Here is a 24,500-nt window from a genome sequence, read left to right as displayed (position 1 = left end):
AGCCAGTAACCGTATAGCCTAGTGATCCCATACAGACACTGGTACAGTAAAGCCAGTAACCGTATAGCCTAGTGATCCCATACACACACGGGTACAGTAAAGCCAGTAACCGTATAGCCTAGTGATCCCATACAGACACTGGTACAGTAAAGCCAGTAACCGTATAGCCTAGTGATCCCATACAGACACTGGTACAGTAAAGCCAGGAACCGTATAGCCTAGTGATCCCATACACACACGGGTACAGTAAAGCCAGTAACCGTATAGCCTAGTGATCCCATACAGGCACAGGTACAGTAAAGCCAGTAACTGTATAGCCTAGTGATCCCATACAGGCACAGTAAAGCCAGGAACCATATAGCCTAGTGATCCCATACACACACGGGTACAGTAAAGCCAGTAACCGTATAGCCTAGTGATCCCATACAGGCACAGGTACAGTAAAGCCAGTAACCGTATAGCCTAGTGATCCCATACAGGCACAGGTACAGTAAAGCCAGGAACCGTATAGCCTAGTGATCCCATACACGCACAGGTACAGTAAAGCCAGGAACCGTATAGCCTAGTGATCCCATACACGCACAGGTACAGTAAAGCCAGTAACCGTATAGCCTAGTGATCCCATACACACACAGGTACAGTAAAGCCAGTAACCGTATAGCCTAGTGATCCCATACACACACAGGTACAGTAAAGCCAGGAACCATATAGCCTAGTGATCCCATACATAACCTAGTAATCTTATAGGCATAGGTGAGGCAATCGATATCGGCAAGAGCCTTGGATATTGTCTCTCGATTGGGCAGGACAAGAAATTAAGAGTTTCCGAACACTGGTAACTGTTAATGCTAAAGTCAATGCAACCAATGGTTATGGGAAAGATGGTAATTGTAACATGTATGGCCACCTTTACTGGCACCTCTAAGCTCTAGCAGCAGGAGGGAGGGGTATGTGAGTAAGTAGCGCCTCCTGTCAGAGCCAAGCACTACTCACAGGCAGCGCACCAATCAGAAGGCCTGTATAATGCAGAGCTATTTGTATGTTAATGGTTTGAATTTATATCACAGCATTATGTGTAAATATACAAATGGTGGGAAGAGGAAAGCCAATGTACAATATTAAATGAATATCATAAATGGAAATTTTCAGATCAAGTGCAGAATTTGGGCTACTGAGTTTTCTCGGCAACGAGCTTTACCCAGGGAAGCACTGTCAGCTGTGCCATCCGGGCAGCCATAGTGGGACGCCCTTCTGTAGCACCATGAGAAGCCCCCTGTCTTGTCCTGGCATAAGGCTCGTTAGCCATAGTGGGACGCCCTTCTGTAGCACCATGAGAAGCCCCCTGTCTTGTCCTAGCATAAGGCTCGGCAGCCATAGTGGGACCCTGCGGCCCTTCTGTAGCACCATGAGAAGCCCCCTGTCTTGTCCTAGCATAAGGCTCGGCAGCCATAGTGGGACCCTGCGGCCCTTCTGTAGCACCATGAGAAGCCCCCTGTCTTGTCCTAGCATAAGGCTCGGCAGCCATAGTGGGACCCTGCGGCCCTTCTGTAGCACCATGAGAAGCCCCCTGTCTTGTCCTGGCATAAGGCTCGGCAGCCATAGTGGGACCCTGCGGCCCTTCTGTAGCACCATGAGAAGCCCCCTGTCTTGTCCTGGCATAAGGCTCGTTAGCCATAGTGGGACGCCCTTCTGTAGCACCATGAGAAGCCCCCTGTCTTGTCCTGGCATAAGGCTCGGCAGCCATAGTGGGACCCTGCGGCCCTTCTGTAGCACCATGAGAAGCCCCCTGTCTTGTCCTGGCATAAGGCTCGGCAGCCATAGTGGGACCCTGCGGCCCTTCTGTAGCACCATGAGAAGCCCCCTGTCTTGTCCTGGCATAAGGCTCGGCAGCCATAGTGGGACCCTGCGGCCCTTCTGTAGCACCATGAGAAGCCCCCCGTCTTGTCCTGGCATAAGGCTCGGCAGCCATAGTGGGACCCTGCGGCACTTCTGTAGCACCATAAGAAGCCCCCTGGCATACAATTTACATACTTTAACTTTTTTAATTTTGTACTGAGCCAGTTTTAACCCTAGAAAGCACTTTCTTTAACTTTAATAACAAATGTAATAGTTTGTAACGGAGGCCTGAGAGAATGATGTGGCAAGAAAGTCAGCGGAGTTGAGAAATTTGGCAAGAAAGGAGCTAAACACTGTGACGGATAAGATGAGTATGGGAAAGCCTCTTCTATGCAGAGTTAAGGGGAAAGGCTGCTGTGCTCTTATAACTAGTAACCTCTTCCCAGACCCCTGAGCGACTGGGAATTATGGGAGCTCTCATTGCACAAAGCTTGCCCTATCTGTGGCACGTGGCAAACATTGCAGCATTAAATATATATATATTTGTATCACTAGTCCCATGCCGCTGTATAGTGAGCCGCCTGGCGTTTTGTTACACTTCACCATTATATCGGTGTGCCTGTTAATCCACATTCAGCTCTTAGTTGCACATGTGCCAGGCAGGGGCAGAACTGCGCTTTGCCACTGGGGGTTAAAAGTCGGTGGACTGGGGAGAAGTTTCCAGTGGCCTCAATGAGAAGGACATAATGAGCTTTTAATGTATGGGCTGGATATTTTCCTACTTACAGATGAGCTGATCCAGCCCTGTATGCACAGCTCTCCCATTCTCTGCCCCGTGAACTGAAGCCATAGTGCTGCCAGTAGGGCTCCGTGCAGATATACAGAGATATAACCATGCCAGAGGCAGGCTGGTTCCATTACCCTCACTTCTGTGTCCCAAACTCAGGGCAAAGTCTCACACTGATTTGTGCTTTTCATACGTTGTGTCTAAGTGACAAAGCTGGCCTGAATTGTGTGCTGTATATGGAATAAAAGCCGGCGCTCACTTGGTCTTGGCCATCTTGCACAAGCTTTCTCTCTCTGGGCTGTGATTAGTCTGTGCCAGAGCTGTGCCCCATGCAGAGACCATACGGACAAAAGACAGCATGGCGCTTTGATGCAGAATAGCTGCTCCCGCCAGTCTAGCTTCAGTGTGGTGAGGGGCATTCTGTGGGCACCGAGCATCTCTCTGATGTATTTCAGCTTCTCTACATGCAGTTATAGAAAATCAAGGGGTGTCTGCAAACCCCATAACGACCTACTGCTTTTAGTGTGAGATTGCCCCCCTGCCCACCCAGGGTGCCCTGACTAGGCCTCAGTGCCGAGCTAATGGAACTAGATGGCCGTAGACAGTACAGGTATGGGATCCCTTATCCGGAAACCCGATATCCAGAAAGCTCCGAATTACGGAAAGCCTGTCTCCCATAGACTCCATTATAAGCAAATAATTCAGATTTTAAAAACTGATTTCCTCTTTCTCTGTAAAAATAAAACAGTGCTTTGTATTTGATCCAAACTAAGATATAATTAATCCTTACTGGATGCAAAGTTGTGGGATCCCCCCCCCCGAATCAGTGGTACTGGCAGATACATTAGATAGGTACAAGGAAGGGGTTGGAGGGGTATTTCGCAAGTGAGGGAATACAGGGGTAGGGGAGATAGCGCTTAGTACAAGTTGCCCCAGGGACTGGTCCGATTGCCATCTTGGAATCAGGAAGGAATTTTTCCCCCCTCTGTGGCAAATTAGAGAGGCTTCAGATGGGGTTTTTTGCCTTCCTCTGGATCAACTAGCAGTTAGGCAGGTTATATATAGGCATTATGGTTGAACTTGGATGTGTGCCTTTTCCAACCTAACTTACTATGTTACTCTGTATTCCAGGGTGGCAGAGATCTCTGTAGGTGCATCATGGGATACTAGGCACCGGGGACTCCCTGTATTCCCACAACACAGCCAGCAGCATATTGTTAGTAAGTACCAGTTTAGACTCTCTCATGTGATGCCAATGTACATTACCCCCTGGCACAAGCGGATGCGTATAATGGGTTCCCATATGTAACCAGGATTCCTTATCTAAAATAGTGCCTGAGCCAAAAGTGAATCCCATATCACTGACAGAACTGGGCACTTCAGCACCAATATCCATTGGGCACTAATAATCAAATTCATTGGACAAAGTAAGAAGCTCACATTAGTGACGGTCACTTGAGGTACCATTTGCTACCCTAATGCCCTACACTAGGGAGCAACTTGGGGTAAATCTGGAGCAGTTGAAAACTCAAGCTCTCACAATGTAGCCTCCATTGGGGCAGAGGCTGATGTAAATAAAGCACACACTGTATACTGCACTATATGCACATTATATACTATACTGTATACTGCACTATACGCACATTATATACTATACTATATACTGCACTTTACGCACATTATATACTATACTATATACTGCACTATACAGTATATAGAACTCGAGGAATGTAGTAGTAGTAGTGCCCGAGCCGCTCACCAGCAGAGGGAGAAGTGCTTTTCCCTTTCACTACTCTCATTTTATCACCTTCTGCTTAGAAAGTGTTGGGGCCAAAGGGCAGCCTCCCCCCCAGCCCCTGAACACACGCAATAAATTTCTGTCACGGCATGAAAAAGTTCTTGCAGAAAGAAAAAGCACTTTCACAGGGAAGCATTCCCTATATAAGCAAGGGAGCATTAACCTATGCCTTTCCAGATGTTACTGAACTAAAATTCCCAGCTACCCCCAAGGTATATATTAGGGATTGTAAACCCATGACCACTTCCTCTCAGCCTCTGCTAAACTACAGCTCCCAACATGCTTTGCCAGCATACACGGCAATCTTCACTAATATGAACAAATACCCCATCTTTGCTGTAATAAGTGCTATGTGCTTTTCTGGTTTAATTCCCCGCAACACATTGATAGGAAGAGATAAGTCTGTTATTTTTGCCTGCAAGACTGACAGACATTCAGTCAATGAATGAAAGATATTTAGTACATGTTTATCAATGTTTGGGTTCCAGAAAGTGTACTTTCATAGAATGGTCTGCGGCACTGATCCATGGGATCGGCCCAATAAGCATTTAATATAGGTATGTATAACTTTATTTATAAAGCGCCACAAGGGTACGCAGCGCTGTACGGTCTTAGAATATACACAATTACACACAGGGAGGAGAAGTGTTACAATAAATACAATTAATAAGTATAAATACACAGGGAGTAAGTGCCATGTGGTATGAGACACAGTAGGAAGGAGGTCCCTGCCCCGTAGAGCTTACAATCTAAGTGCATTTTGCATTCTGATATTCTTATCTGAGTATCTGTATCATTGTTTTTGAAACCAATAAAGCGTTATACCGGCAGGCATGACCCGAACGCGGTGCCACATTGAACACTTTTATGGAGATTTCAGTACTAAAAGCATTCGGGGATATCCCATTCATTCTTAGGATTTGTACAGTAACACAAGTTCCTGCGTCTGTGTGTGTTGTATAACGGTGTAAGTTCACAAGGAGTTAATAGCGGGGACCGGGGAGAACCTGTAGGAGTTTGGTGCTATTGGCTGAGAATATTGGGGTGACAGCTGGGCCACTGTGTGTGTACCTGGCTGTTGCACTCTATACATACCCTATAAAGAAGGCATGTTGGCTCATTACAAATAAATGGCACCCTTGTAGGAAGATGCACAGACAGAGTGTGTGTGTGTGTGTATGTATGTATATATAATATATATGGCACCGTTCCGCGCGCTTATGTACCAATCAGACAATCACATGAACGGAACATGAAAGGGAATCCCGGGCCGCTTACCTACCAACAGCCGACCGGCTATACAAAAACATGCTCTTATAGTCAATAAACACTTCCCCTGATCCCCAAGCGGGGACCACCGGCATCAATATCAGCAGGAATCCCCCCCCCCCATTTCCTATAATCACTAGGAATCCCCCCCCCCATTTCCTGGCACAGAGCTGGGAGCCAGGAGCAGCTCATCCTGTAGGAAAGCGCGCGCTCCATGCTTCCACATCTACCCCCCCCCCCCAAAATCCAATCTTACTCAGCACTCTGCGTCCTCATTCGCTCTCGTGTCCCCTTTCTCCCTCTCACACTCTCTCCCTGACACACACAGCAGCGCACACTCTCCCTTATCTGCACAAACCCCCCATCAACAACGAGAAAAAAAAATGGCACAAAAATAAAGGTGAAGGGACGTACCCATAAAAGCAGGAGCCGCACGGCAGTAAGGATGCAGTCAGGTGTTCACACCCCCCACTCCTCCCTCGCCTTCTCCCTCCCTCCCACTCGCTCTCTCTTTCCCTCTCTGTCCTGATATTGCAGCTCGACGAGGAGGGGGGAGGGAGGCCGGGTACGTTGGGGGGCCAGAGGGGGGAAAGAAGGGAGAAATTTCTTTGTCTAGATACAGGGGCTCACGTGATTATGGCTGAGATTTTTGGTTGGCTGGAAAGGAGAAGGGGGGTGAGAAGGGGAGAGGGTGCCTGAGAGGGAGAGGAGGGGGCCATAGCACACGCTGGAATGAAGCCAGTTGTGTCTGAGTACACAGATTGCTGGGCTTTATTGCCTTCCAAGCCACGCTCCTTGCATGGGTCACACACCTATAGACCTGTAATGTGCGTGTAAATATATATGTATATGGGCAGGCAGCTCTTCTGGTCACTCAGTGTTCCCCCCACCTATACCTGTAGGATTAAATGCACAGGCACGGTGTTAGGGTTTGTTGTGTTCCTTTAATCGGCCTTACTCCCCTCTCATAACAACAAGCTGAGGGCAGTGTAATGCACACATTAGTTGTGCAGTGCGAGTGCATACTAACTAGTACAACAGGGTGCACTCACTCACAATTGAAATGAATTAAGAGAAATGGAAACCCCTTTATAGCTGAATTGGGTGATAGTCCATTGGGGGTTTTTATTTGCCTACCTGTGGGGTAGTAAGAATGATAGGTAGCTCAGGTGGGGGAGAAACCAGTGATAAAAGCTTGGATGTCCGGCCTTTGCAGCAAGTTAGACATCTCTAAGTTACACTCGGCATTCCTGCAGTCCAGGACCCCATACAGGTATCAGACTCCTTATCTGGAAACCTATTATCCAGAAAGCTCCGATTTACGGAAAGGTCATCTCCCATAGACTTATTTTAATCAAATCACATTTTTAAAAATGGTTTCTTTTTCTCTGTAATAATAAAACAGTACCTGTACTTGATCCCAACTAAGATATAATTACCCCTTATTGGGGCAGAACAGCCCTATTGGGTTTATTTAATGGTTAAATGATTCCCTTTTCTCTGTAATAATAAAACAGTACCTGTACTTGATCCCAACTAAGATATAATTACCCCTTATTGGGGCAGAACAGCCCTATTGGGTTTATTTCATGGTTAAATGATTCCCTTTTCTCTGTAATAATAAAACAGTACCTGTACTTGATCCCAACTAAGATATAATTACCCCTTATTGGGGCAGAACAGTCCTATTGGGTTTATTTCATGGTTAAATGATTCCCTTTTCTCTGTAATAATAAAACAGTACCTGTACTTGATCCCAACTAAGATATAATTACCCCTTATTGGGGCAGAACAGCCCTATTGGGTTTATTTAATGGTTAAATGATTCCCTTTTCTCTGTAATAATAAAACAATACCTGTACTTGATCCCAACTAAGATATAATTACCCCTTATTGGGGCAGAACAGCCCTATTGGGTTTATTTAATGGTTAAATGATTCCCTTTTCTCTGTAATAATAAAACAGTACCTGTACTTGATCCCAACTAAGATATAATTACCCCTTATTGGGGGCAGAACAGCCCTATTGAGTTTAATTACTGTTAAAATAATTTATTTAGCAGACTCAATGTAGGAGATCCTAATTATGGAAAGACCCCTTATCTGGAAAACCCCAGGTCCCGAGCATTCTGGATAACGGGTTCCATACCTGTACCTCTAAAGGTGGCCATACACGGCAGATTTAAGCTTCTGTTTTTAGTGCTTTAAGCTGATTTGGCAGTTTATCTGCCTGTGTATGGGACCCCCGACAGGCCTCCCTGATCAATATATGGCTGAATATTTGGTCTTTTCCCGTTTGATCGGGGACCACATTGGCTCATTGATGTGGTCACTATCATGATCTGGGGAATTTTGCGTATAGGGGCATATTTACTAAGTGTATAAAAGTGCAGTTGTGTGGGGTACTGTGCCTCCACTTCAGTCGTGTATTGATCAAGCTGTGTAATCAGTGTAAATATATGTACAATACTGGTGTATAAATGACACACCTTGAGGATAGATTGCACCTCTACTTACAACACTTAACTCAAGACTTTCTCCTCAGCCCCATTTAGTATAATGGGTTACACCAGCTCTGAGGTGGCGCAAAATAATAACTATTGCTTGGCCCGTATACAAATAAACCTATGGCTCTTGTCTGTAAAAGCCCCAATCCACTGAAAATAGTGTATCCTGGTGCATTATTAGCAGCACGTGTAACGCCATATAAATGCCGTGGGGCTGATTTATCAGAAGGTGCAATAGGGGATTCATGGCTTTTCCGAGCAGTTAGAATTCTATCCTGCTAATATTTCACTAACAGAAAATTGTTCAAATGACAATTAAAAAACAGCTTAAATCCCTGCTGGAGGCAGCACGTGTAAGGCTCCTCTAGCCAATGAACTTCTAAAAGAAATGCACCGACCTGGGAGAAACTCCCATCTGTCTTCAACCCTTGGGGGCCTGGGGAAGGGCACACTGATAGTCCTTGGCTTGGGGTAGAAGATTAGCAGGGTGGGGGTGTGAATGGGAAAGTGGGTGGCAGGGAATAGGGCATTGGGCCACATAGTATTAATTTGTGTGGCAATACTAAATAGCCTGGTTCTGGCAATTTTACTGGGCAGAATCCTGCTTTTGTAGTCTGTTTTTCCCATGGGGCTAGCCATATTCTTCATTTCCCAGGGTGCCACACCCATGTGACCTGTGCTCTGATAAACTTCAGTCTCACTTTACTGCTGCGCTGAAAGTTGGAGTGATATCCCCCCCCCCTTCCCCCCCAGCAGCCGATCAGCAGAACAATGGGAAGGGAGCAAGATAGCAGCTCCCAGTAGGTATCAGAATAGCACTCAATAGTAAGAAATCCAAGTCCGGCTTGGGACTCCTCCAGTTACATGGGAGTAGGAGAAACAACAGGTTAGCTGAAAGCAGTTCTAATGTGTAGCGCTGGCTGAAAGCTCAGACTCAGGCACAAGGCACTGAGATGGCCCCTACACACCAATATTACAGCTACAAATACATTTGTTGGTTCAAGAATAAAGGGTTAAATGGCAGAGGGAATTATTTGCTATATAAACACTAAAACCAGTTAAATTTCAATATCTGCCTAATTCTATAGTGGCCGGTGTAGTATACCTACATTACTCCAGTATGCCCCTTTCTAATGTGTCTCCATTATACCTAATGCCATTCTTGTAATAACAGCCTCTAGTATCCCTAATGCTACTCTGTAATATTGTATCCCCCTATCCCTAATGCTACTCTGTAATATTGTATCCCCTATCCCTAATGGTACCCTGTAATATTGTATCCTCTATCCCTAATGGTACTCTGTAATATTGTATCCTCTATCCCTAATGCTACTCTGTAATATTGTATCCCCTATCCCTAATGCTACTCTGTAATATTGTATCCCCTATCCCTAATGCTACTCTGTAATATTGTATCCCCCTATCCCTAATGGTACCCTGTAATATTGTATCCCCTATCCCTAATGCTACTCTGTAATATTGTATCCCCTATCCCTAATGCTACTCTGTAATATTGTATCCCCTATCCCTAATGCTACTCTGTAATATTGTATCCCCTATCCCTAATGCTACTCTGTAATATTGTATCCCCTATCCCTAATGCTACTCTGTAATATTGTATCCCCTATCCCTAATGCTACTCTGTAATATTGTATCCCCTATCCCTAATGGTACTCTGTAACATTGTATCCCCCTATCCCTAATGCTACTCTGTAATATCCTACCCTAATGCTCCTAATGCCCTATCCTTCCTGTAACATTGTATCCCCTATCCCTAATGCTACTCTGTAATATTGTATCCCCTATCCCTAATGGCTACTCTGTAATATTGTATCCCCTATCCTCAATGTACTCTTTTAATATTGTATCCCCTTATCCCTAATGGTACTCTGTAATATTTGTATCCCTATCCCTAATGCTTACTCTTGTTAATATTGTTCCCCTATCCCTAATGCTACTCTGTAATATTGTATCCCCCTATCCCTAATGGTACCCTGTAACATTGTATCCCCTATCCCTAATGCGTAACCCTGTAATATTGTTATCCCCTATCCCTAATGGTACCCTGTATATTGTATCCCCTATCCCTAATGGTACCCTGTAATAGTGTATCCCCGTATCCCTAATGCTACTCTGTAATATTGTATCCCTATCCCTAATGCTACTCTGTAATATTGTATCCCCTATCCCTAATGCTACTCTGTAATATTGTTATCCCCTATCCCTAATGGTACCTGTAATATTGTATCCCCTATCCCTAATGGTACCTGTAATATTGTATCCCCTATCCCTAATGGTACTCATGTAATATTGTATCCCCTGATCCCTAATGGTACTCTGTAAGGATTGTATCCCCTATCCCTAATTGTACCCTGGTAATATGTATCCCCTATCCCTAATGGTACCCTGTAAATATGTATCCCCCTATCCCTAACTGGTGCTCTGTAATATGTATCCCCCTATCCCTAATGCTACTCTGTAATATTGTATCCCCCTATCCCTAATGCTACTCTGTAATATTGTATCCCCCTATCCCTAATGCTGCTCTGTAATATTGTATCCCCCTATCCCTAATGCTGCTCTGTAATATTGTATCCCCTATCCCTAATGCTACCCTGTAATATTGTATCCCCCTATCCCTAATGGTACTCTGTAATATTGTATCCCTTATCCCTAATGGTACCCTGTAATATTGTATCCCCCTATCCCTAATGGTACTCTGTAACATTGTATCCCCTATCCCTAATGCTACTTATTGTATCCCCTATCCCTAATGGTACTCTGTAACATTGTATCCCCTATCCCTAATGCTACTTATTGTATCCCCTATCCCTAATGGTACCCTGTAATATTGTATCCCCTATCCCTAATGCTGCTCTGTAATATTGTATCCCCTATCCCTAATGCTGCTCTGTAATATTGTATCCCCCTATCCCTAATGCTGCTCTGTAATATTGTATCCCCCTATCCCTAATGCTGCTCTGTAATATTGTATCCCCCTATCCCTAATGCTGCTCTGTAATATTGTATCCCCCTATCCCTAATGCTGCTCTGTAATATTGTATCCCCTATCCCTAATGGTACCCTGTAATGTTGTATCCCCCTATCCCTAATGGTACTTATTCTATCCCCTATCCCTAATGGTACTCTGTAATATTGTATCCCCTATCCCTAATGGTACCCTGTAATATTGTATCCCCTATCCCTAATGGTACTCTGTAATATTGTATCCCCTATCCCTAATGGTACCCTGTAATATTGTATCCCCCTATCCCTAATGGTACTCTGTAACATTGTATCCCCTATCCCTAATGCTACTTATTGTATCCCCTATCCCTAATGGTAATCTGTAATATTGTATCCCCTATCCCTAATGGTACTCTGTAATATTGTATCCCCCTATCCCTAATGGTACCCTGTAATGTTGTATCCCCCTATCCCTAATGGTACCCTGTAATATTGTATCCCCTATCCCTAATGGTACCCTGTAATGTTGTATCCCCCTATCCCTAATGGTACCCTGTAATATTGTATCCCCCTATCCCTAATGGTACTCTGTAACATTGTATCCCCTATCCCTAATGGTACTCTGTAACATTGTATCCCCCTATCCCTAATGGTACCCTGTAATATTGTATCCCCTATCCCTAATGGTACTCTGTAATATTGTATCCCCTATCCCTAATGCTACTTATTGTATCCCCTATCCCTAATGGTACTCTGTAATATTGTATCCCCTATCCCTAATGGTACTCTGTAATATTGTATCCCCTATCCCTAATGCTACCCTGTAATATTGTATCCCCCTATCCCTAATGCTACTCTGTAATATTGTATCCCCCTATCCCTAATGCTACTCTGTAATATTGTATCCCCCTATCCCTAATGCTACTCTGTAATATTGTATCCCCCTATCCCTAATGCTACTCTGTAATATTGTATCCCCCTATCCCTAATGCTACTCTGTAATATTGTATCCCCCTATCCCTAATGCTACTCTGTAATATTGTATCCCCTATCCCTAATGCTACTCTGTAATATTGTATCCCCCTATCCCTAATGGTACCCTGTAATATTGTATCCCCCTATCCCTAATGCTACTCTGTAATATTGTATCCCCCTATCCCTAATGCTACTCTGTAATATTGTATCCCCCTATCCCTAATGCTACTCTGTAATATTGTATCCCCCTATCCCTAATGCTACTCTGTAATATTGTATCCCCTATCCCTAATGCTGCTCTGTAATATTGTATCCCCTATCCCTAATGCTACCCTGTAATATTGTATCCCCTATCCCTAATGGTACTCTGTAATATTGTATCCCCTATCCCTAATGGTACCCTGTAATATTGTATCCCCCTATCCCTAATGGTACTCTGTAACATTGTATCCCCTATCCCTAATGCTACTTATTGTATCCCCTATCCCTAATGGTACTCTGTAACATTGTATCCTCTATCCCTAATACTACTTATTGTATCCCCTATCCCTAATGGTACTCTGTAATATTGTATCCCCTATCCCTAATGCTACTCTGTAATATTGTATCCCCTATCCCTAATGGTACTCTGTAATATTGTATCCCCCTATCCCTAATGCTGCTCTGTAATATTGTATCCCCCTATCCCTAATGGTACTCTGTAATATTGTATCCCCCTATCCCTAATGCTGCTCTGTAATATTGTATCCCCCTATCCCTAATGGTACCCTGTAATGTTGTATCCCCCTATCCCTAATGGTACTTATTCTATCCCCTATCCCTAATGGTACTCTGTAATATTGTATCCCCTATCCCTAATGGTACCCTGTAATATTGTATCCCCTATCCCTAATGGTACTCTGTAATATTGTATCCCCTATCCCTAATGGTACCCTGTAATATTGTATCCCCCTATCCCTAATGGTACTCTGTAACATTGTATCCCCTATCCCTAATGCTACTTATTGTATCCCCTATCCCTAATGGTAATCTGTAATATTGTATCCCCTATCCCTAATGGTACCCTGTAATGTTGTATCCCCTATCCCTAATGGTACTCTGTAACATTGTATCCCCTATCCCTAATGGTACTCTGTAACATTGTATCCCCTATCCCTAATGGTACTCTGTAACATTGTATCCCCTATCCCTAATGGTACTCTGTAACATTGTATCCCCTATCCCTAATGCTACTTATTGTATCCCCTATCCCTAATGGTAATCTGTAATATTGTATCCCCTATCCCTAATGGTACCCTGTAATGTTGTATCCCCCTATCCCTAATGGTACCCTGTAATATTGTATCCCCCTATCCCTAATGGTACTCTGTAACATTGTATCCCCTATCCCTAATGGTACTCTGTAACATTGTATCCCCCTATCCCTAATGGTACCCTGTAATATTGTATCCCCTATCCCTAATGCTACTCTGTAATATTGTATCCCCCTATCCCTAATGGTACCCTGTAATATTGTATCCCCCTATCCCTAATGCTACTCTGTAATATTGTATCCCCCTATCCCTAATGGTACCCTGTAATATTGTATCCCCTATCCCTAATGGTACTCTGTAATATTGTATCCCCCTATCCCTAATGCTACTCTGTAATATTGTATCCCCCTATCCCTAATGGTACTCCTGTAATATTGTATCCCCCTATCCCTAATGGTACCCTGAATATTGTATCCCCTATCCCTAATGCTACTCTGTAATATTGTATCCCCCTATCCCTAATGCTACTCTGTAATATTGTATCCCCCTATCCCTAATGCTACTCTGTAATATTGTATCCCCCTATCCCTAATGGACCCTGTAATTGTATCCCCCTCCCTAATCTACCTGTAATATTGTATCCCCCTATCCCTAATGCTACTCTGTAATATTGTATCCCCTATCCCTAATGCTACTCTGTAATATTGTATCCCCTATCCCTAAATGCTACTCTGTAATATTGTATCCCCCTATCCCTAATGGTACCCTGTAATATTGTATCCCCTATCCCTAATGCTACTCTGTAATATTGTATCCCCCTATCCCTAATGCTACTCTGTAATATTGTATCCCCCTATCCCTAATGGTACCCTGTAATATTGTATCCCCCTATCCCTAATGCTACTCTGTAATATTGTATCCCCCTATCCCTAATGCTACTCTGTAATATTGTATCCCCCTATCCCTAATGCTACTCTGTAATATTGTATCCCCCTATCCCTAATGGTACCCTGTAATATTGTATCCCCTATCCCCTAATGCTACTCTGTAATATTGTATCCCCCTATCCTAATGCTACTCTGTAATATTGTATCCCCTATCCCTAATGCTACTCTGTATATTGTATCCCCTATCCCTAATGCTACTCTGTAATATTGTATCCCCCTATCCCTAATGCTACTCTGTAATATTGTATCCCCCTATCCCTAATGCTACTCTGTAATATTGTATCCCCCTATCCCTAATGCTACTCTGTAATATTGTATCCCCCTATCCCTAATGGTACCCTGTAATATTGTATCCCCCTATCCCTAATGCTACTCTGTAATATTGTATCCCCCTATCCCTAATGCTACTCTGTAATATTGTATCCCCCTATCCCTAATGTACCTGTAATATTGATCCCCTATCCCTAATGCTACTCTGTAATATTGTATCCCCCTATCCCTAATGCTACTCTGTAATATTGTATCCCCCTATCCCTAATGCTACTCTGTAATATTGTATCCCCTATCCCTAATGCTACTCTGTAATATTGTATCCCCCTATCCCTAATGGTACCCTGTAATATTGTATCCCCCTATCCCTAATGCTACCCTGTAATATTGTATCCCCCTATCCCTAATGGTACCCTGTAATATTGTATCCCCCTATCCCTAATGCTACTCTGTAATATTGATCCCCCTATCCCTAATGGTACCCTGTAATATTGTATCCCCTATCCCTAATGCTACTCTGTAATATTGTATTCCCCCTATCCCTAATGCTACTCTGTAATATTGTATCCCCCTATCCCTAATGCTACTCTGTAATATTGTATCCCCCTATCCCTAATGCTTACTCTGTAATATTGTATCCCCCTATCCCTAATGGTACCCTGTAATATTGTATCCCCCTATCCCTAATGCTACTCTGTAATATTGTATCCCCCTATCCTAATGGTACCCTGTAATATTGTATCCCCTATCCCCTAATGCTACTCTGTAATATTGTATCCCCCTATCCCTAATGCTACTCTGTAATATTGATCCCCCTATCCCTAATGGTACCCTGTAATATTGTATCCCCCTATCCCTAATGCGTACTCTGTAATATTGTATCCCCCTATCCCTAATGCTACTCTGTAATATTGTATCCCCCTATCCCTAATGCTACTCTGTAATATTGTATCCCTTCCCTATGGTTTTTTCCCTTCCCTAATGCTACTCTGTAATATTGTATCCCCTATCCCTAATGCTACTCTGTAATATTGTATCCCCTATCCCTAATGCTAACTCTGTAATTATTGTATCCCCTATCCCTAATGGTACCCTGTAATATTGTATCCCCTATCCCTAATGGTACCCTGTAATATTGTATCCCCTATCCCTAATGGTACCCTGTAATATTGTATCCCCTATCCCTAATGCTGCTCTGTAATATTGTATCCCCCTATCCCTAATGGTACCCTGTAATATTGTATCCCCTATCCCTAATGCTGCTCTGTAATATTGTACCCCCTATCCCTAATGGTACTCTGTAACATTGTATCATCTATCCCTAATGATACTTATTGTATCCCCTATCCCTAATGGTACCCTGTAATATTGTATCCCCCTATCCCTAATGCTACTTATTGTATCCCCTATCCCTAATGGTACCCTGTAATATTGTATCCCCTATCCCTAATGCTACTTATTGTATCCCCTATCCCTAATGGTACCCTGTAATATTGTATCCCCTATCCCTAATGCTACTTCTTTTAATAATCAGAATAGGGACATGTCCAGAAAATCCAGCTAGAAGTGCAGCCCTGTAACATGCATTTATTAGACATGTCCTTAAATTTTTAAGTAATCTGGTCACCCTTAATCAGAATAATTTGTTATTCTGTAATCAGTCCATTATATCTAGGGGCAGACTTGTCAAAATGTGAGTTCAGAGCCTAATGCATAAAAACTCGCCCACGTTCTATTTATTCCTGTGGGATTTTTACAGATGGTGAGTTCTAACTTTCACCCATTGATAAATATAAGGGATGCACCAAATACGGATTCAGTTTGACTGGATCCCAAAATAGTGCATTTGGTGCATCCCTAAGAAATACACTTCTAAAAATCCCATAGAAATGAATAGAATGTGGGTGAGTTTTTATAAATTAAACTCTAAACTCAGTTTGATAAAATCTGCCCCTAATGTTACTCTAATAGAGTTTCCAGTGAACCTGTAACATTGTCTCCCTTATGCACTTTGTAATAGTGTCTGCCTAATATTACTATGTTACTACAGGTATGGGACCTGTTATCCAGAATGCTCGGGATCGGGGGTTTTCTGGATAAGGAATCTTTCTGTAATTTGGATCTCCATAACTTGTCTGCTAAAAATAATTCAAATATTGAATAAACCAATAGGACTGTTCTGCTCCCAATAAGGGGTAATTATATCTTAGTTGGGATCAAGTACAGGTACTGTTTTATTATTACAGAGAAAAGGGAATCATTTAACCATGAAATAAACCCAATAGGGCTGTTCTGCCCCAATAAGGGGTAATTATATCTTAGTTGGGATCAAGTACAGGTACTGTTTTATTATTACAGAGAAAAGGGAATCATTTAACCATGAAATAAACCCAATAGGGCTGTTCTGCCCCCAATAAGGGGTAATTATATCTTAGTTGGGATCAAGTACAGGTACTGTTTTATTATTACAGAGAAAAGGGAATCATTTAACCATTAAATAAACCCAATAGGGCTGTTCTGCCCCAATAAGGGGTAATTATATCTTAGTTGGGATCAAGTACAGGTACTGTTTTATAATTTACAGAGAAAAAGGAATCATTTTTAAATATTAGACTCCATTATAAGCAAATAATTCTATGGGAGATGGCCTTTTGTTATTTCTGAACTTTCTGGATAAGGGATCCCATACCTGTATTAGTAAATCCAATAAGCCTAATGTTACTCTATAATACTGTGCCTGACATACCTAATGTTAGTAGTAACCCAATATGTAACTGTGGTCTTGTACATAATAATGTACATTTCTGTAATGCTATTCTGTAACCTCTGACATATGGAATACATACCCCTATACAGCGGTTTGTGCTCCCAACAACATGTGACAGAATGTGCCTAGCATGTAGTCAGCGCAACGTGATACCCACTCCTATAGCCTGTAACCCCCTGCAGCACATTATATAATTCAGTGGAGCCTGCAGCCAGCACACTTATATTTATAACATGTCACGCACATGGCACGGTTATATTTATTACTCCCACAATGCTTCAGAATGCTGTTTTGCATTGCATGCAGCCCTGCAGCGGGACATACTCCCTGAAATGCATTTTATTCTGCTCAATGAATATCCGGAAACGAAAGGGCCCTCGCCTCCCACTGTTCTACAAGAACAATAGAAAATTAGAAAACAGGCAATGGTAGTTGGTATAGAGGGAGTTTACCTATTTAGTCCTGAACTGCAGAGGAAAAGGAGGGACGAGCACAACATATTCATTATAAAAATATTTTATCCCTTTATTATAAATGACAGTAAATGTATGTGTCAAAATGTAACCAAATTTAGCACTCACTGAGGGGTTCTGTGCCCCCCATATAAAGGCACAAGGCTGCAGGCTGAGTTATACAGGGAACTCTGAGTATCACTCATGTATTATAAGGGATAATGTACCCCCTACTGTAAATGATAAGGATATTAGCAGTCACTGAGGGGTTCTGTGCCCCCCATATAAAGGCACAAGGCTGCAGGCTGAGTTATACAGGGAACTCTGAGTATCACTCATGTATTATAAGGGATAATGTACCCCCTACTGTAAATGATAAGGATATTAGCAGTCACTGAGGGGTTCTGTGCCCCCCATATAAAGGCACAAGGCTGCAGGCTGAGTTATACAGGGAATTCTGAGTATCACTCATGTATTATAAGGGATAATATAAGGGCTTTATCTTTTTATTTAAAACCAGATGTCACACTGGCACTCTGTGTGCTATTCCTTTATATAAAAATACACTAAGATAAGGGGGTAAAATGTAGTCCAACTTTCCAGGATCCCCTTTAGTTTTATTTTAAAGATGGTGACATGGAGCCGGCTGAGTTTTATGCTGGCCTCCTATAAGGGCACTTTGGCAATCCTCTCCTAATGGGCTTCTATAGGTACCGTTTAAAATTGACCAAATGATCAAATGAGCCCTGTTTGGTCCATTCCACAGTGCCCAAATTGGGCTAATATGCACTTGTTGAGTCACATCAGTATCAGTGTGTGTATGCCCAGTTTTAGTTAGAAATCTCATTCCCACTAACTCTAGGACACTGTATATGGAAGCCCTATCCAAGGGTGCTGAACACTTTATACATGCAAACATGTTGCACAGAAACTAGATAGAAACCAGTAAGCGCTCGCTATGGGGCCGGGATCACTCCCCATTAAAGAGCAAGTGGTTTCTTCCAGTTGAATGAATGGAGCCATGGCTCCTGTGCCACATACAGCCGATAGCCAGCAGTACAGATTGGCTATTCCCACTCCCGCTGACATCAGATACTAAATGCAGGGGGGGGTGGGATATATCTCCCCACACACACTTACACCCTCCCATTAACAAGCCCCAGTGGAAAGTATTTATTTAACTGGTGGTGATGCCATTAACAAGGCCCCAGAGCGGTGTTAGCGGTTGCTGAAGGATATTGACTCCTGTCGCCCGAGGGGACCTCTTAGCAATAAATCCCAACAGCCTGGCCGGTCAGCGGCTGCAGCTGCTCCACATAACAGCTTTATATTCACCAGTCGCTGGGTTAGGTAAGTGTGTGTATGCAAACGGGCGCAGTACCGTGCCCCTGCCAGGCTTGCCCACTTACGTCATGCATTAAATACTAGTCACTATTGGCAGACATGGCGCCATGATATGTTTTTTAAGCTTGTACTGGCAAACCCCCTGTATATTATGTCAGCACTGTATATACAGAATGCTAAGTGTGTACGAGACATGTATGGCAGAGAGAACACTCACCGAGATAAAGTGGTATTGGACAGAGTGGTGCGATTCAATTGGGTCAGAGGGAACAACTCAGACTGGGCTATTGAGGTACTGAGGTGCAAAACTTAAAAAACCCCTAACCCTGTAGGCAATTATGAATAATACACGGTGTTGGTTTCCCTTTGGGCTAAACATTAACCCTATCTGTAACAATGGCCCCTTTATTGGAGCTCCCTATAGATCCTCTCAGGTCCCTGTCTGGGTTTCAGATGAGCGGTGGGTGTGTCCTAACGGTCCCTGCCAGAAGCAGGAGGGGGAGAGCCAATCACAGCCCTGCAGTCACACAAGCACAGACAGGATTCAGTTCCCTATCAGGTCAGCCTAGCTGCTGATTGGTTCCTATCCTACAGTGCCGCCGGCCCCCCTGCACAGCCTGGGAAAGGAGGCAGCAGGTACAGATGGGCGGGGCTAGTGCATTTTTTTCAGAAAATTGCAAAAAATCAACCTGAAACACTACTTTTTATAGCCCATTCCTTCTATATGTAGATGAGTACAGTTCATTGGCACAATATTGTTTTTCACACAATATGTCCCCTTTAAAGGGATATATATATACAAATAAATTGTAATTTCTTCTTCTGTAGTCTCAACAATATCTAGATCAGCCAGATCTCACCCAAAATTGCCCTTAGGGCTGGGCTTTCATGATCTAATTCCGTGCTTTTTAACTCAGTTTAATTGGCCCTCAGACTTCATCTAATCCAGGGCTCCCCAACCTTAAAAACAGCTGAGGAGCAAGCAGGAAAGCAGTTCCTAGGGGGGTACCCAGTAAGGGCTGTGATTGGTTATTTGGCAGCCCAATGTGGACTGGCAGACTCACAGGAGGCTCTTTTTGGCGGTACATGGTCCTTATGCCTTTGAAACTTGTCTCCAAGCCAGGAATGTATAAATGGCCACCGACTCTGAGGCCACTGGGAGCCACAGAGCGGCTGGTTGGGGATCCCTGCTCTAATTCAGTACGACCAGTCACTTTAATTTCTGGAGGAACAGAACCAGGTCCGCCTGGGGCACCGAAGGCAATATCTAATCAAGAATTGCTGTATAAAAGATCTGTACTTATTTGGAATATCAAATATCAGGAATATTTCTCATGTTCGTGTTGCTCCCAAACTCTCTCACATGTGAATGTGGCTCATGGGTTAAAGTTGGGGATCCTGATGCCTTAAGGCAGGGATCCCCAACCTTTCTTACTCATGAGCCACAGTCAAATGTAAAAAGACTTGGGGAGCAACACAAGCACCATAAATGTTCATGAAGGAGCCAAATAAGGGCTTTGATAGGGTGCATAGAGGCTGCCTAATAGCCAATCAGCTTACAGGGGGCTTTATTTGGTAGGAAATCTTGTTTTTATTTAACCAAAACTTGCCCCCAAGTCAGGAATTCAAAAATAACTGCCTGGTTTGGGGGCACTGAGAGCAACATCCAAGGGGCTGGGGAGCAACATGTTACCCCAGAGGCGCTGGTTGGGGATCACTGCCTTAAGGGCAGGCTGGAATGTCACCACTGCTTCTTAGAGAGCTGAAAGGCGGCCATACATGGGCCAATAAAAGTTGGTGCTTCCTCCCCTTCAGACAGAGTTGGCAGTTTATTGGCCTGTGTATGGGACCTTTAGGAATTCCTCCCTCACCAATATCTAGCTGAAAATCAACCAAATTACTAGGGAAACTATCCCCCCAAACAATGTAGGTCTCTATAGAAATATATTGCATACACAGCTCATATGTAATACCCTGCTCCATCTAAATAAACCATTTTCAAAAAAAATATACTTTTTTTTAGCAGTATGTGCTATTGGGTAATCCTAAATAGGAAACTGCCATTTTAAGTACTAAGGGCCGCCCCCTGGGATCGGAGGAGTCACAGTGCACACAAACAAGCCAAGGCACACATACATGCTAGGCCCCATCAGCCAATGAATGGGCAGAGTTCTGCCTCTTGCTCCCACACTACTTCCTGTTACAGTTAGAGCTGCATCACTTCCTGTCAGCTGATCTCTGAGGGAGCACACAGCCCGTCACTAAATGGCGGCTCAAGGGAAAGGATGTAAAAGGGCAATATTTACTGATATATATATTCCAGTTTGGGGGATTCTTTAATACGTCCGTTAACATAATATAAACTGTCTGGTTACGTATTCATTCTGGGGGTGTAGTTCCCCATTAATCAGGTTTGAAAATCCTACTGGGCAAGGAGATTTTTCACCTGCGGTGACATAAATCATCCAAAAGAGACCTTCCATAGAATAATGGGAAAGGGAAGGCAATTTCCTGTAATCCCACTATTCATAAAGGGTTTACAGTCTGAGTCTGGTAATTACACCCTTTTTGTTTGACGTCTTCTGTGGGGAAGATGTTTAGGTTATTAAGATATAACGTTCAAAACTATTGTTTGGTAAATAGTATGATAAGTAGTGATGGTTATTAGAGGCACATCTGCCCAAACTGCTCTGTATAATGCACCTGGGCTGCAGGAGTTCCTGGGAATTTCCCCACAATTTCTAGCTGCAAACAGTAAAAGGATGAGTATTTCTGATACACACAGCATGCACAGATATGGGGGAGACATACAGAGGGGGATTCATTTATGCACATTCCCGGGCCCCTGTGTCACTAGTCATTAATATCCATGCAAGTGTATGTATTGACCAAAACCAGGGATTTTCAGTGGAGCCCTGACTGGTACATTTCTGGTAGAGTTGTGTTTAACTGGCAACTGTCAACTTTGCCTCAGAGTGGTTACATGTTGCGCTACAGAGGTGGGGTGGGGTGGGGGTGGGGGGGGCAGGTTACATGTTGCACTACAGAGGTGGGGTGGGGGGGTGCGGGTTACATGTTGCACTACAGAGGTGGGGTGGGGGGGGCGGGTTACATGTTGCACTACAGAGGTGGGGTGGGGGGGGGCGGGTTACATGTTGCACTACAGAGGTGGGATGGGGGGGGGCGGGTTACATGTTGCACTACAGAGGTGGGGGTGGGGGGGGCGGGTTACATGTTGCACTACAGAGGTGGGGTTGGGGGGGGGGGGCGGGTTACATGTTGCACTACAGAGGTGGGGTTGGGGGGGGCTTTAAATATCTGAAAACCTCCCCATAACCCTAATGCTTAATATCTGTTTGTTACTCTGCAGAATTAACAGCCCTGTTAATTACTCTGCGTTAGATCATTATCTTTGTCTAGATGCTCGGTAACATTGTGTGTGTATATGTATGTATATATAATATATATATATATATATATAGTAATTACATGACCATTGCCAATCGCTGTTGCTACTGTAGCTTCTCTGCCTCCTTTCTCTGCTTCTCTGCTTTCAGAGGGTTAAACTATCCCCCCCGACACACTAACCATGGAGACACAGCAATGGCAGCTGCAAAGGCAAATACCCTGTTCGGCTCTTTTATCCAGCATGAAATCACCTTATTTCACCCTATGAAGCACGTCACAGCTCTGGCGTCTCTTTGGGCCAAGCTGGCACTGCCCATATCACTGCACCACTCAGCGCAGCCCTGCTAGAAAGCCGTGATTGGCAGAGCAATATTCCTAGCGGGCTCGTGTTGCTATAAAAAGCCGCCTTTATTATGGAAGTCCCAGTGCCTGTAAGTTGTTGCCAGGGAGACTGGGCAGTGACGGAGCGACAGAGCGAGTGCTTGTAGAACTGTAGCGCACAAGTGGGTGGCACCGGCTGCAGCCAGGAATCCATCCACCGAGATACAGAGGGGGACGGGGGCACCTAGCCCACACCCTGGGGCCAATTAACCCTCAAACCTTCACTTATAAATCACAGACTGAGACAAATGTCATTCAAATCATTCACTGTCCAACACCAATAATAACAATGGCAGTGTGCTTGCTAAAATGCTTGCAGTACTGCTGATGGGGGTTAAACTGCAGCAGATTTGGGTCAGTACCATGTACTGAGATACAGAATTGCCCCAGCTTTCTTGAGTTTTACGTTATAACAGAAGTAGGAGCCGTCATGGTGATTTCTATGGGACTGGTCATGGACAGCTGAGCCCAGTAAATAAGGGTCCATCTTAGTCCTTACCTCCCTTTTCCATCGGGCCAACCACTCGTCTCGCTTCCTCTTGCTGATGTAATAGGGGTCCCCGGCCTGGAAGGGCAGCCTCTGCATGGGTCTCTGGCGCAGACTCGTCTCCCAGCTTAATCCTCCGCGCAGCCGGCCTCGGTATCCCTGCTCAAACGTATTTGGGGAAAAAACAATCAATAAGCCCAGTCTGGCTAATCAATATATTATGTAGGCGGTTGTGATTATGAGCTACCTACATGGGAAAGCACCGGCTGCCGGCTGGGACCGAACTGGCAGCCAGTGTTTGGGACCATGTGAATGGGCTAGTACTGATATTGGCCAGACTTGGGGGATGGTTTCCATTAGGGAATTGTGTATGGTATCATTTTACTGGCACCCAGTTGGGATTCATTAGTTGGCCCCAAGGTCAAACCCAAGGCCATAAAACTTCTTATTGAATGTTTCTATGCTTAAATACAGATTATATAAGAAAAATAAGACATTTCAACCCTTTACGTTGGCTTGCTTTGGGCCCTCACAAGTCTAGATGTAGGCCAGCTGGGCCGGGAGTTTGTAAATTAGCGAGAATGGCCACATTTATTGTATGGCATGTACCAAACAAACACGGCTTAATGTTTGCACAATACATGTAACATTGTATGCGCCCTGACACGCACATGTATGTACCTGATTGCACTGAGACACATGTATGTACCTGACTGCACTGAGACACATGTATGTACCTGACTGCACTGAGACACATGTATGTACCTGACTGCATATACAGTGCTGCTCTTTCTGAACAGAAAGCCAATCCTATCAGGCCACACATAACCCTGAATCCCAGGGCAGTGCTAGTAGTACCCATCTGACACTGTTTAACTATGTAACCAATCAGAAAGTGCTGTTATAGGGGGAGTAAGTGCAAATATCTACAAACCGGATTCCAAAAAAGTTGGGACACTAAACAAATTGTGAATAAAAACTGAACGCAATGATGTGGAGGTGCCAACTTCTAATATTTTATTCAGAATAGAACATAAATCACAGAACAAAAGT

General features: G+C 43.9%; 1 protein-coding gene and 1 long non-coding RNA gene across 9 annotated transcripts in view; one reads left to right on the top strand and one right to left on the bottom strand.

Moving 5' to 3' along the window:
* The window catches only part of dnmt3a (DNA (cytosine-5-)-methyltransferase 3 alpha), a 115,552-nt gene that overhangs the window by 52,156 nt on the left and 38,896 nt on the right, over positions 1-24,500 (bottom strand). For 5 of the 6 annotated variants that reach the window (XM_004919613.4, XM_004919611.4, XM_004919614.4 and 2 more), the window contains one exon: positions 23,460-23,606. In XM_004919613.4, the coding sequence (XP_004919670.1) occupies positions 23,460-23,606 (147 nt within the window). Of the gene's footprint in view, positions 1-6,104; positions 6,270-23,459; positions 23,607-24,500 lie in introns of those variants that run through there. The other variant, XM_031901911.1, reaches the window with a different exon arrangement.
* Positions 1-24,500, top strand: part of LOC108645175 — a 52,099-nt gene that overhangs the window by 10,368 nt on the left and 17,231 nt on the right. For 2 of the 3 annotated variants that reach the window (XR_004222649.1, XR_001923475.2), the window contains exon 4: positions 3,755-3,843. This is a non-coding gene — a long non-coding RNA (uncharacterized LOC108645175). Of the gene's footprint in view, positions 1-3,754; positions 3,844-22,728; positions 23,937-24,500 lie in introns of those variants that run through there. The other variant, XR_001923476.2, reaches the window with a different exon arrangement.

This window comes from Xenopus tropicalis, chromosome 5 (genome assembly GCF_000004195.4).
Source record: "Xenopus tropicalis strain Nigerian chromosome 5, UCB_Xtro_10.0, whole genome shotgun sequence".
Classification (NCBI taxonomy): Eukaryota; Metazoa; Chordata; class Amphibia; order Anura; family Pipidae; genus Xenopus; species Xenopus tropicalis.
Note: the sequence above shows the minus strand (reverse complement) of the source record. Positions and strands in the feature narration are given on the sequence as shown.